The 15,042-nt window shown below is 35.0% G+C and overlaps 1 protein-coding gene across 2 annotated transcripts; it reads left to right on the top strand.

The window, feature by feature from the left end:
- The first annotated feature begins 123 nt into the window (after positions 1–123).
- Positions 124–10,019, top strand: LOC123545726 (filaggrin-2-like). Of its 2 annotated transcripts, XM_053524652.1 has the most exons (4): positions 124–3,541; positions 3,843–3,914; positions 5,457–5,556; positions 8,548–10,019. In XM_053524652.1, the coding sequence occupies exons 1-4, from the start codon at positions 3,515–3,517 to the stop codon at positions 9,531–9,533; spliced, it is 1,185 nt and encodes a 394-aa protein (XP_053380627.1). In that variant the 5' UTR covers positions 124–3,514; the 3' UTR covers positions 9,534–10,019. The 2 variants fall into 2 exon arrangements, with proteins under 2 accessions (XP_053380627.1, XP_045187974.2); XM_045332039.2 differs by lacking the exon at positions 124–3,541 and having other exon boundaries at positions 3,560–3,914.
- Positions 10,020–15,042: the final 5,023 nt, after the last annotated feature.

A 15,042-nucleotide genomic window follows, 5' to 3' on the forward strand; every position in this document is an offset into this window, starting at 1 on the left:
AGAACTGTATCCTGAGGCAGATGTTCACAAGCTAAATGTTGACACAAAATCCTCCAGTTTAATCAAGGCAAAGAGATCACCTTTGAATTTGGTAAATAAAATCTTTAAACATAAAAAATGATATTCACCTCAGTTGAAAAAGGGTAATTTTGAAATGTTATAATAATCTGGATTTAAAGGAAATGAATTTCAAGTTAGTATATGTTTGTGGTCATACTGCACAGGGGAGGGTTTCATCCGAGTCCTTTGGTCTGTATTCCATTAAATTTGTAGTTTTCATCTGTCGAAATACAGTCTTGTGATCAACGATAAAACATTGTATTGACTCGTAGTTAGAAATTTGTATCTGCTTGTTAGAAATTGGTACGAGCATATTTGGAACAAATCAGAATTGATTTTGATGCTATCAAGAAGCATTGCCCCAAGAGAGTTTTTTGAGCAAATAGCAACACATTTATACTAATAAAGACATATTTGTGAATTATTGACCTCTCAAATGGGCAATAATTGTACATTATTGCATTTATACCTAAATGACTTCAAGATTGTCTTTAAAAAAGTTCTGTGAAAGGATGCAAGTTTTTTCTTTAATTCAGATGTATTTAATAATCCTGAAAGTTTCTCTTTTTGAAACAGCAAAATGTTCTGCTTTTTAATCTAAGATGTCCATTTTTAGCTCATCTGATTTTTTGAAAAAAAATGATGAGTTATTGTCATCACTTGAGCGGTTGTCGGCGTCGGCGTCGGCGTTGCCTGGTTAAGTTTTATGTTTAGGTCACCTTTTCTCCTAAACTATCAAAGCTATTGCTTTGAAACTTGGAATACTTGTTCACCATCATAAGCTGACCCTGTATAGCAAGAAACATAACTCCATCTTGCTTTTTGCAAGATTTATGGCCCCTTTTGTACTTAGAAAATATCAGATTTCTTGGTTAAGTTTTATGTTTAGGTCAACTTTTCTCCTAAACTATCAAAGCTATTGCTTTGAAACTTGGAATACTTGTTCACCATCATAAGCAGACCCTGTACATCAAGAAACATAACTCCATCTTGCTTTTTGCAAGATTTATTGCCCCTTTTGGACTTAGAAAATCAGTTTTCTTGGTTAAGTTTTATGTTTTGGTCAGCTTTTATCCTAAACTATCAAAGCTATTGCTTTAAAACTTGCAACACTTGTTCACCATCATAAGTTGACCCTGTACAGCAAGAAACATAACTCCATCCTGCTTTTTGCAAGATTTATGGCCCCTTTTGGACTTAGAAAATATCAGATTTCTTGGTTAAGTTTTTTGTTTAGGTCAACTTTTTCTCTTAAACTATCAAAGCTATTGCTTTGAAACTTGCAACACTTGTTGACCATCATAAGCTGACCCAGTACAGCAAGCAACATAACTCCATCCTGTTTTTTGCAATAATTATTGCCCTTTTTGGACTTAGAAAATAATTTTCTTGGTTGAGTATTATGTTTAAGTCAACTTTTCTCATAAACTATCAAAGCTATTGCTTTAAAACTTGCAACAGTTTTTCACCATCATAAGTGGACACTGAACATCAAGAAACATAACTCTAACCTGCTTTTTGCAAGAATGATGGCCCTTTTTAGACTTAGAAAATCATGGGTAGGACAATATTTCTATTACACAAAAAAAATCAGATGAGCGTCAGCACCCGCAAGGCGGTTCTCTTGTTATTGATTGTTGCAAGTCATTTATTTATAAATCTATATCAAGCTGGTAGCTAGCTAGTATTCACCCTTCAGTAATTTGATAAAACGTGCTCAGTCTGTAACATAATTACCACTTTCCTTCCACTGTCTTTCTTACCAGTGAACCAGTTATGCAGCACAACCGTTTGAAAATGACACATAATCCTGAAAGTTTCTCTTTTTGAAACAGCAGAATGTTCTGCTTTTTAATCTAAGATGTCCATTTTTATTGATTGTTGCAAGTCATTTATTTATAAATCTATATCAAGCTAGTAGCTAGCTTAAGTATTCACCCTTCAGTAATTTGATAAAACGTGCTCAGTCTGTAACATAATTACCACTTTCCTTCCACTGTCTTTCTTACCAGTGAACCAGTTATGCAGCACAACCGTTTGAAAATGACACATTTAACAAAGCAGTATTCATTTGTATTTATTAGGTTGACAGTCATACCAACAATAATTAGGTCTATTGACAACTTTTCCAGCTTTTGATTATGGAGAAAGACCCAATGTGCAACTTGCAGCATTGTCTCTTACATGAGCGTGCCCCTGTTTAGAACCACAGACACTTCTTATGTCAGTTGGATGGCTTTCTAACATGAAGATTTCTACACCCCATGTGAGGTTTTGAACCTTCAATTTAGAGGGGGAAGTGATTTAGAGTCAGTAACCTTAACTACTCTGCCATGGAGTTCTTCAAAGAAATATTTAGCAGATAGAGACAGATTTTCTAAGGGGCTAGTACTGATTCTTCCCAGGAAAGAATGTATTGCATGTATTGCTGCTATACACCAGGACGTAAAAAAACGTGTCTGTTCACAAAGAGTTCCGTTAAGTTAGACGGACAAACCTGTATCTAACAGACCTTTCGCAGTCTGATCTTGGCTTTCTCTTGCTATGTCCCTCTGGTCAGATCACTCAGTATCTGCTGGTAGAGGATGAATTTGGCACCTTGAGTGACTGCCTTTGTATGTTAAGTACCTCTGAAGGTGTTTGTCATGAAAAAGGTGCATAATAAATTTGGTATAATATTCTTTTTGTATTGTCTTATTTGCACAGTTTTTCATCTACCATATTCTTACAGGGACATAGATTTAGATGAAATAAATATCAAAACTGTGAAATGTGTCAAAAATACAGTGAGAGTTGCTGGGAATTGTTATCTAAGTACAGGATAATCAAAAAAGAAATCAAAATATATATATGAACATCTTTGTTTCAAATTGACTAAATCATTTTGGGCTGTTTTTTTTCTACTCCAAAGCTTTTTTTTTTTATTAAAGAAGACTGGATCTATGTTTCCTGTATCTAAACTATTAAAAAGGAAGTAAGTTTTGATTGGTCGTATGATTTGAAACTCCATTTCTCACTGGTGATGCAGTGTGAATTTATTTGGGATGGGAGCAGTCATGGTGTATTGATTCAAACAACACCCTGGGCAAATTATAGTATTTGTCAAGGACATGATTGACAGGGGACAAATTTCTAGACAAACACTAATAAGGACATGTAAACCATTTCATGATGGGAATTGATGAGTACTGCAATCTGATTGGTTAACATTTTGAAAATTTCAAAATGAGACAACACTATGACATATTAGAGAAACTCCCTAACACAGGCCTGGGGTAGTAAGTTAATAGGTTAATGAAATACAGAGTGTAAGCAGTTAAATTTCGCACACAAGAAGTGCAGTATATGTACAACTGTTGTAATTGATTTTTACCTTGTATTACGGATGTAAGAAGTTTGAAGGAATAAAAACTAACATAGAAAAGTCAATTTAGAGGAAAAAGAACTTTGAAACATGTGGATATCATTTTCAGTCTTAATGGTATGTACTTCATTTTATCAAAAAATGTATTCTTTTCATTAACAAACATAATGCTTTGGGAAAAAAAATGTTTAGTTTGATAATATAACAATCCTTTTAGTTTTACCACTGAAATTCAAGAAATAAAATAACATGAAAACTGAAAATTAAAATATTAGTGCTTTTTTTTTTTTTTTTGAAAATAAAAATTATGCTATGAATTTCTTTAGAAATTTTTCTGTTAGATAAATATATCTGAATGTCATTTAGGTATAGGAAGATTTCATGTCCATTTATATCAATTATGTGTTATTTTACACAGGTTGTGTTGGTGGGTTTGTGTGAGTGTTTCCACCTTCAGAACCAGCCCAGGGTGAGACGATCAGTCTGTAGGGTATGTACATTCTCTTCTTCAGGTTCACTTAGCAATTCTTCCGATAGAATTAACATGTATTTCCAGTATTTTTCTAAGCACTGTTGCAAATTCTGTAGTTTACCAGCATTCATACAGCCATAAATGTTGTTGACCTGGGTATGTTAATTGTATGATGTTAAGGACAGCTATATCTAAATTTTATGGATCTTTTTCAAAAAATCTGCTGTAAATTCACTGAATTACTTTAATTTCATTACAGTAACTTGGTAAATTTTTGGACATAATTTTGCATCATAGGAAGACAACATTTATCATGCTGGACACGACTGATTCTGCCTTTGCGACTACGATCTGTACTGTTTGCCATTCAGTCAGTATCTTTTTGATAAACACCCCTTTTAACAGTTAATTATACTGTCCAAATTGAAAGATGGAAAGTTCATTATAGAAATTTAGCAGGGTAAGGGTTAAGAAAATGAATTATGCATAGAAAAGCAGGAAGATTATGCAATGCAATTTTTTTGACAGAATTGTGACATTTGGTAATGATTGCCTCATATATTTTGAAAAATAAATTCAGGTCTTGTTAACAGGGCACTGTCATGAATAAACTTTTCAAAAAGAACTCTAAATAGATCAGTTAAACCATATTGTCCAGATAGTGCATAAGTATGGGTATCTTTATCAAATATAGTGAAAATGATTTTGAATGAGTACTGTGTCACAGTACAAAACTGGTAAATGTTGGAACAGTTCAGTTTTCTTCCTGTAATTGAAAAAACAGCTTTGTGGTAAAATTCACTGGTCAGCTTATAGGTCATTGCTTGGATGATTGTTTATGTATTCATTTTCATATATTATGAAAACCTGAACAATGCAAACTTTCGAAAATACCCCTTTGCTTCATTTACATACTGTGAAATCATTTTTATTCGCGTAGGACCAATTTTCGCGTATTTTGCGCTAGGACCGATGCGCGAATTCAAGACCGCGCTATTTTTTTTAAAAAAATTATTTTTTTCATTTATAAATTGAAAATGCGCGAATTAAAGCCAGCGCGAGACAGTCCTGTTTCAAGTTTGCGCAAAATTTCATGCCAGTGAATTTAAATGATTTCACAGTAAATGTTACTGTTAAAATGATATGGTTGAGTTTTTCTCAACTGTGTATGTCACGGATATTTAATAAATCTGGCAAGTTCATCCATAGATGTTGTTTCAAAAGTCATAGATGGCATACTTTTGTTTAATGTTGGCTTTTTATTGTAGCAAATCACTTAAATTCAGGAAAATATGCTGGAAGATTAATAACTGCATGATAAAACTACTTGAAACTAATATTTATCATTTTGAAAAAAAAAAAAAGAAGCTATTTTTGAAAGTTATGCATAAACTGATTAAGACAGTTATGCTGTAGTTTCACGATAGGCCACCATCACAAAATTGTTTGATTCATTGACTAGCCAACTGTACTGTTATAATTTAATTAAAGTAATTTTACAAAATGTTTTAAGGATTGAAATAAGCAGACTATAAATATAGCTTTTGTTTGTTCATATAGCGAGCCCCACCGTGTTGCCCCGGGCATGTGTGCCGAGCCTACCAGAGGTTTGATGCTTCCAGACCTGTAGCTGCTTGTGCAAGAAGCCTCGACAGCAGACGTAAGTACACCAGTCTGTAAATTTCATTCTGCAGATTTTACAGCAACCAGTCTGTGAAATGTTGAAGTTTATTTGTGCATGACTTTCTGAAGACTAAATTGACCATTCAATATTTAAAAGGACATGCCTCAAAACATACATTCAAAATCAAAATTTTAAAACAGGAAGCAACAAATTTTATATTTCAAAAAAATTTTATGTTAATCTTTTATGGGTAACATAAACTGCAGCTGAATTTGTTATATTGAACATCTCATTTTTACTGTGTGACTGACACACTAGATGGAATAGAACTCTCTTGATTATATTTCCTCTTTTGTTTACAATCACTTACTTTAAAGTAATTTTTTAACTTGAAAGTTTGATGCAAATCTGGTGTCATGCCCCTTTAATCTGAGACTTGGGTCTTCATCAGAAAATCTAGCTGAGTTTCCAGCACCTTGAAAGGAGTTGATGAATATAGTCAACTTAGACCAGATGAAGATTTAGCAGACCAGTGGCCAGCTGAATCTTGGTTAATATCCAACTTTTTTATACGCCCGTTTGAAAAACGGGACGTATTATGGGAATGCCCCTGGCGGGCGGGCGGCGTCACCAGACTTTGTCCGGAGCATATCTTCTTCATGCTTGGAGGGATTTTGATGAAACTTGGCACAGTTGTTCACCATCATGAGACGGAGTGTCATGCGCAAGAACCAGGTCCCTAGGTCTAAGGTCAAGGTCACACTGAGGTCAAAGGTCAAATTCAAGAAAAACTGTCCGGAGCATATCTTCTTCATGCATGGAGGGAGTTTGATGAAACTTGGCACAGTTGTTCACCGTCATGAGACGGAGTGTCATGCACAAGAACCAGATCCCTAGGTCTAAGGTCAAGGTCACACTTAGAGGTCAAAGGTCAAATTCAAGAATGACTTTGTCCGGAGCATATCTTCTTCATGCATGGAGGGATTTTGTTTTAACTTGGCACAATTGTTCACTATCATGAGATGGAGTGTCGTGCGCAAGAACCAGGTCCCTAGGTCTAAGGTCAAGGTCACACTTAGAGGTCAAAGGATACAAGAATGAAAACTTTGTCCGGAGCATTTCTTCTTCATGCATGGAGGGATTTTGATATAACTTGGCACAAAAGTTTGCCACCACGAGATGGAGTGTCTTGCGCAAGAACCAGGTCCCTAGGTCTAAGGTCAAGGTCACACTTAGAGGCCAAAGGTCAGATACAAGAATAACTTTGTCCGAAGCATTTCTTCTTCATGCATGGAGGGATTTTGATGTAACTTGGCACAATTGTACACCATCATGAGACGAAGTGTCATGCGCAGGTCCCTTCTTTAGAATTACTTCCCTTTGTTGTTACTATAAATAGCTTGTATTGTAACTTTTTCATTACTAGTCGTAGGGAAAAATCGAGACCACTTTTCTGTAGTACAACATGCATGTTACATCCAATTCTGAAGTGTATTTTGACCTATCTCTACCTTGTAAGGATTTTTGTGTGGACTTAAAAAAAATTTTGGGGGGATTTTTTTATTTTTTTTTTTATTTTTTTAAGATTAACTTCCCTTAGTTGTTACTATAAATAACTTATATTGTAACTTTTTTATAATTGACCGTAGGGAAAAACCAAGACCACTTTTCTGTGGTACAACATAGATGCTACTTTCAAATTTAAGGTGTATTTTAAGGTATCTCTACCTGGTAAGGAGTTTTTATGTGGATTTAGAAAAACAAAAGAATTACAATAATTACTACCACAAAATTAAAATTCCCTTTGCAAATACAAGTACTAGTGTAAAGAAATTTGCTGTGACGGGCGTATATTGTGACATTCTGGCACTTTAGTTTACAAATGAAACAATTTTCAAATTTAGCAATGTATAAGGTGTGCAGTACTGGTATTTCTTTTTGTATGTTGCAATTTTTCAGTTGCAATATGCAAGAAGCAGGTCTTATTCTTAATTAATTATGACAACCTTGGGTTAGCATTAAAGTAGTTTCTAATTATAAATACCTTCAAACAAGGTCTGTTCCAATAGATTGCAGACTGTTCTTGGTCCCTTGAAATTGAAGTTTCACCATTTCATACCTTGCAGGCTTTACAGTTTTATAGGGTAATGTGTGTGACTTTTATTTTTAAAGATGTGGACATTGTACTGTTAATTAATTAAATACCTTGAGAATAACAACAAAGTTGACGTCAGACTCTTTTATTGACACAATTAAGCTGTTAATTTCATTTATTCATCAGGAAACCAATTGTGTTTCAATTATTGTCACTCAGAAGTACAGACAAAATTACCAGGTCTGTTATTTTTGTACAGCCAGCTACATGCTGTTGTCCAAGAAAAGAAAGGTATATGAGAAAAAGAGTACTTCGAAGAAAATGGAAAAAAATCTGTGTATTTTGTTTTAAAGATTTCTCAATGAAACTGATCCTATCCATATTGAAACCTCATTGCTAAAGCTTTTAAATACTGACAATACCTGTCCTGTTGTTGAATGTTTATCAAGCTGAAGTTACTTAAGAATCTGTATATATGCCCTTTTACAGTTGTCTTTAATGAAAGGTTGTATCTGCTACTTACAAGTTACTTACTGTTTAGTTGTTGTATCAAAAATCACATGATACGCAATTCTAAAAGGTTTGAAGAGGCAAATTTTTTGCTAAAAATATTGGTCATAAGCAACTGATGCCTTGAATTATAAATGAAATGAGCTGTGCCACGAGAAAACCAACATAGTGCATTTGTGACCAGCATGGATCCAGACCGGACTGTGCGGATGCACTATGTTGGTTTTCTCGTGGGGCAGCTCAAATGTCATTTTTGGTTCAGTTACTTTATTTTCAAGTTGGCACTCTTTTACTGTAGTTTCTGAATATGCTTGGGTCATTAAGGGTTATAATTTACAGTTATGACATATATTTCTTGGATGTCAATATTTTATTTTCTGTTTAAACAAACCAGGACTGACATTTATTTTTGTTTTATTTAGCTCTGTATGCACCTGGATCACAAGCTCAGCAAAGAATTTGTGGTGCTGGTTCCCGTGGTCTCACCAGTATTGGTTCCCGTTCCCCAGGATCTCCCAGAAGGCAGCCTGTAACGCGAGGACTTCGCCAGTTAAGAGGTAGTCTGTCACCAGGGTTTGAAATGAACTCTGGGATTGGTCAGTCACAAACTGGAGTAAGGCAAGGAGGAGGTATACGTGGCACTGGAAGAGAAGGAAATAGATTTGGACCTTCTTCACGCTTATCATGGGATCAAGGCAGAACACAGCTTCCACAAAGATTTCCAGGACAGACTATGCAGATGCCAGGACAAGATGTTATGGGTCAAGGTCAGATGGGATTCCCTGATTTTCCACCTATGCCATCATTTGGAGATCAACTTTCTCAGCCAGACTTGTTCCCTGCTGGCCTTAGTCCAGAACAAAGCTTAGGAGGTCAACCAAACACATTTGCTTCATTGCCTGGACAGCAAGGATTTGGTCAGGGTCAAAGGTCATTTGGTACAATGGATGAACAAAGGTTTGGTTTAGGTGGGTCTGTACGAGGACAAGGTCAGCAAGGTTTTGGAGGTCAGTTTCCATCAGGACAGAGCTTCCAATCAGGACAGAGAGGTCGTGGAGGTCAAGCTAGTTTTGATCAAGGTCAGGTTGATTTGAGACAGCCCCAGTCTTCATTTGGGGGTCAATCGTTCGACAGTCAATCATTTGGTAGTCAGTCTATGGGTGGTCGTTCATTAGGTGGTCAGTCGTTTGGTAGAAGGCAGTCTTTTGGTGCAGGACAGTCTTTTGGTGGAAGGCAAACCTTTGGAGGAGCAGATTTCGGTCAGTTGCCAAGTTCAGCTGGTGGAGGAAGCGCTCCACGACCTTTCCTTGTGGAGCAACCACCCATATCAGCCTCTTCGATAAGTGGTGTCCAGGAACAAGGGCAAGGACAGTCGGGTGCAGCACAGCCTCAGCAACCTAGAACTTAGGGTCAAGGTGATATAGAAAAAAAAAGTTTTACAGTTAAACTTACAAAAGCTGTGATTAGTTTGGAAATTTTCAAACACCAGATAGCCTTGTATCTTCATTTTACTTGTATTTAAGGAATAAGTAATTTGATTTCATTCCTTAACATGTCCTTAAGATGACATTCAATGTTACCATGCCAGAGGAGTGTAAACTGTCACACAAGAAGTGTAGAGCAAGTGGTGAAGTACTAAATACAAACGATATAAATTGCTGCTGTGTAGCATAGCTTGAAAACCAAGATCAAGTTAATATCTTATCCCACAATCTGCTTTAAACAATGTATTGTTAATTGATTATTTCATAATATTTTCCAATAGATGTATTCATTCTTGCTAGACTCAATATATTATACATTTAAATAATTAAAGTCACAATGGTAGTAGCTCTAGAATCCTGACCATGTTGGGGTTCCCATTCTGACCCAAAGTATTCAGAGAAGGAAAGTTTTGAATCATTTGTTAACTTTTTTTGTTAGCTGTTGTGATCGCCCTTCGTCTGCCGTCCGTCATCCCTCCACAATTTCTTGTGAACACGATAGAGACCACATTTTGCAATCAATTTTAATAAAACTTGCACACTACTTGTATTGGCATAATATCTCGGTTCCTTTCGAAAACTGGCCAGATCCCATCATGGGTTCCAGAGAAATGGCCCCTTAAAGGGCCAAAATTTGCTGTTTTTGACTTGTGAACATGATAGAGACCACATTTTGAAATTGATTTTAATAAAACTGGCACACAACTTGTATTGGCATAATATCTTGGTTCTTTTTGAAAAATGGCCAGATCCCATCATGGGTCCTAGAGTTATGGCCCCTTAAAGGGCCAAAATTTGCTATTTTTGACTTGTGAACACGACAGAGACCACATTTTGCAATTGACTTTAATTAAACTTACACACAACTTGTATTGGCATTATATCTTGGTTCCTTTTGAAAACTTGCCAGATCCCATCATGGGTTCTAGAGTTATGACCCCTTACAGGGCCAACAATTGCTATTTTGGCTTATGCAGTTGTATAGAGACTTCATTTATTGTTAGATTTGATACAGACTTGCAAAATATCTTTAACAACAATAGATCTTGGATTCCATGATGATACCGGCAGATCCAGTCATAAGTTCCAGAGTTACCGCCCCTGATAGACCCCTGAAAGAGCCAAAATTTGTTATTTTTGCCTTGTGAATACAATAGAAGTGACATTTTAAACTGGATTTTAACTATTCTTACAATTCAAGTCACAATATCTTGGTTTCTTTCTAAAACTGGCTAGATTCCATCATGGGTTCTAGAGTTACTGCCCCTAAAAGAGGGAAAAAATTCTATATTGGCCCTTTCAGCCATATAGAGGTTTCATTTATGCTATGATTTGAAATCAAAGAATAAGCTTGTTTACACTCTAGGGGGCACATTTTTGATTCTTGGTCAGAATGTTTGCCATCATAAAGTCTTGGATGATTTCAGATCTGGGTCATGTGGGGTCAAAAACTAGGTCACTAGGTCAAATCAAAGGAAAAGCTTGTATACACTCTAGAGGCCACTTTATTGCTCCAATCTTCCCGAAACTTTGTCAGAATGTTTGTTTTCATGAAATCTTGGACAAGTTTGAATCTGGGTCTTGTGGGTTAAAAAATAAGTTTGCTAGGTCAAATCAAAGAAAATGCTTGTGTTTTTGAAGAGGCCACATTTTTGGTCCAATCTTGATGAAAATTGGTCAGAATATTTGTCTCCATGAAATCACTAGGTAAAACATTTTTACACTGTTATGGTGTGTTGTTCAGGTGAGAGACCTAGGGCCAGCTTGGCTGTCTTGTTTGCCAGATTGGAGTTAACTTCCACAGTTGATGGGGGGAAATGATAGCATCTTTATATATCTGAATTATATATATCTAACAATTAAATCCATTTTATTGTTATTTTATATAATTTATACATGTATTTATGTTGTTTTGTTTCAGTTCTATTGTATTTATTGTTTTCCAACACTTTTGTTGTGTACAATGCAGTTAATTTTTTGTATATATGAATATCTCTTGCAAAATTGTGTAAATACTATGTATTTTTTTAAGTAAACAAGCTGAAAAAAACTTTTGTTGTTATTTCTACATTAATCATAAACAGAGCTAGCTTTAGTAAGAAATGTGTTTGCCATGTAATATTCCAGCTTTGCAAGTACAAAAATAGTATAATCCCCTCCCTCCCCTACACCCACAAAAAGTGCCATTTTATCACAATATATTATGCCCATCAAGAAATATAGATGAAAATTTATTTTCATATCAAGAACTGTTCTAAATTAAAGGGAGGGAATTCTTACTGACATGTATGTAATTAAGATGCTGCAGTACGGTACATGAAAGCTTATTTTACAAGAAATTGAACTATATTTCTTTGCAAACTAAGAGGAAAGGAAGTAATAATAGGTAACTATGTTTATACTAAATGGACCATAATACTACACTAGTTAGTTACTAGCCCACTCGCTTAGCTCAATAGGTAATAGCGTTGGTCTATGGATCTCGGGGTCACGAGTTCGATCCTTGGGCGGGGCATATGTTCTCCATGACTATATGATAAACGACATTGCATCTGATATCATTAGTCCTCCACCTCTGATTCATGTGGGGAAGTTGGCAGTTACTTGCAGAGAACAGGTTTGTACTGGTACAGAATCCAGGAACACTGGTTAGGTTAACTGCCTGCCGTTACATGCTGTTGAAAAATGGTGTAAACAAACAAACAAACAAACTAGTAAGTAATATTCAGAAAAAAGTTATAGTAAGCAGACTCTGATTTTGGAAATTTTGGTTAAATTAAGGGCTGTAACTGTATACCCTAGTGTGACTAGTCTGGTTAGCAAACTCCCTATGATATTAACCAACATGACTAGTGTTTAAGTATGGTGGAGATTAAAACAACAAGAGCACTGCCTTATGGGTGCAGACACTCATCTGATTTTTTTGTCTCTCTATAATATTTTCTACGTCCAAAAAGGGTCATAATTCTTGCAAAAAGCAGGATAGAGTTATGTTTCTTGATGTACAGAGTCGGCTTTTGATGGTGAACAGGTGCAGGTTTTAATGCAACAGCTTTGATAGTTTAGGAGAAGAGCTGACCGAAACACAAAACTTAACCAAGAAATCTGATTTTCTAAGTCCAAAAGGGGCCATAATTCTTGCAAAAAGCAATGTAGAGTTACAGAGTCAGCTTTTAATGGTGAATAACTGCACCAAGTTCTAAAGCAATAGCTTTGACTGTTGAGGAGAAAAGTTTACTTAAATGTAAAACTTAACCAAGAAATCTGACATTTTGTAAATGCAAAAGGGGCCATAATTCTTGCAAAAAGCAGGATGGAGTTATGTTTTTGGATGTACACAGTCAGCTATTGATGGTGAACAAGTGTTGCAAGTTTTAGAGCAGTAGCTTTGATAGTTAAGTAGAAAAGCTGGCCTAAACACAAAACTTAACCAGGCAATGCTGATGCCGATCAAGTGATGACAATAACTAATGTTTTTCCCAAAAATCAGACAAGCTAAAAATGCCAGGTATTCAGCAGACTTTCAGTTTTAACAGTTTTGACTAATTTGAGGGCCGCAGTTCTGGAAATACTGGTCTGAACTTCCCCAATTATTGAGTTCTACCTAAATTTTAGGGAAAAAGCTGTTACAGTATCCGTTTGCTAAGTTCAAAAATCGCTGTTTTTAACATGTTCAGTTTTCACAATATTATTGTGACTTAATAAAAGGCCAAAAATCGAGAAATACTAGCCTGCATCATGACTAGTTATGCAATGTTATAGAGTGGACATTTTTCAAGATATGTTACTTTTGAAATAAATGTACAACTGTTATATGCCAAATTGAAGTTAACATGATCTATGCATTTCCCATAATTTTGGTAACACTGCTGCAATTTTTATTTTTATTCACTCATTCATTCATAAAGAAACATGAAATTAAATCTTAAAAGTTTATATTGACTGTCAATATTTTTGCTTAACTTAAGGTATAGGTCCATGTTTCAGAGAAAAAAGTTCGAACGCCATCAAATCATAGAAAGAAAGCATTGTTTTACATGAAAATTTAACAGCGTATAAAACATTTGTATTATTCTACAAAACCATTGTCAATTTACTCATATATATATTTAATTCCGGAAAGGGACTGCATGAAGGGGCCACACTTCTGGACAGTTCAGCGCCTTTAAAAATTCACCATTTTTTAAAAGCTGTTACATGTCTTTGTTTTGATGCATTTGCAACATCGTGTGAGTGTTTAAACTTTACATAACTAGGTAAAACATCATTTTTGACAATTGTTTACATTTATTTCCTTACAAATGGCATTCTTATTTAAAGGGGGACAACTCATTTAGAATATCTTAAGTATCCAACTCTGTGGGACAGAACAGTAAAACATGTATTGGACAGATAAGTTGTGTGTCAATATGCTGTTCATTTACTAAAAAAATCTGTTGTTTTGTGATATACTGCTAAACTTTAAATGCTGTATTTTTTAGAAGAAACCAGTTTTGAAATTTTTGACATTCCATTCACATCAATGGTATACTAAAAGAAAAGTTTATGATAGTTTTTATAATCTAAGTTTGCAAGCTTATAACATTTTAATTCAAAGGTGTATAAATTTCAAATTTGTATTATTTTGTAGCACTTTTTATTTAAGAAATTATAAATCTCATCCAGAGATTAATAGTCATTGAATGAAATCATTGTTTGGAGTTCAATGGGAAGGAGTTATATCTCAAGCACGCAGCCCGAATGATATAGTAATACGCATCTGAACAACAAACAATGATTTTATTCAAGACCAAAACACTAAAGGAGATATATTATTTTGATTCTAACACGTTTCCAAGGATTTTTAAGTACATCCTTGACGACATCCGTCAAATAATTGCCCGTTTTTGTTGGTTTCTTTTTCAACGCGCTGCTATGCCATTTGACGCTATGACGTAATAATTTGTGATGTCAGAACAGTGAATTGTATAATAATTCACTGTTTTCAGCCTTCTTTGTTTAATAGGAAAATGAATCAAGTTGTGTTAGAATGTGTATTAATAGTATATTCGCAGAAATAGGTTAGAAACAACTATTAGCAATGTATTGAAGTCTATTGGAAAATCCGTTTGTGAACTTTAATTAAATATTATTTGGCACAAACTGTAATCCCAACTGGCTGGTTATTGAGCTTGACCTATATTTATAGCAATACACATTGTGTAGGTGTTAGGGTTTAGTTCAAGGAAAGGTAACTCTACAGGTAGTTATTGAAGCAAAACTATTTTGATATCATCACTGCATAAATTCAGACATTTTATATTCTTGCCTTCTTAGTGGGAAAGACATGGTTTCCAGGTAGAAGATCACCTTATCTTTTCCATAGGGAAAAAAAGCAAGGCTATGCACTGCAAAGTTATGTTTTATAATGACATCATAAGTAGCACACACGAG

The sequence above is a fragment of the Mercenaria mercenaria genome, chromosome 15, assembly GCF_021730395.1.
Source record: "Mercenaria mercenaria strain notata chromosome 15, MADL_Memer_1, whole genome shotgun sequence".
Classification (NCBI taxonomy): domain Eukaryota; kingdom Metazoa; phylum Mollusca; class Bivalvia; order Venerida; family Veneridae; genus Mercenaria; species Mercenaria mercenaria.

Excerpts from the sequence above, each read along its gene's own strand:
- LOC123545726 (XM_045332039.2), top strand. The coding sequence starts at position 3,780 with ATGTCATTTAGGTATAGGAAGATTTCATGTCCATTTATATCAATTATG. Across the intron at positions 3,915-5,456 it reads TGAGACGATCAGTCTGTAGG|CGAGCCCCACCGTGTTGCCC; the intron begins GTATGTACATTC and ends TTGTTCATATAG. Across the intron at positions 5,557-8,547 it reads AAGAAGCCTCGACAGCAGAC|CTCTGTATGCACCTGGATCA; the intron begins GTAAGTACACCA and ends TGTTTTATTTAG.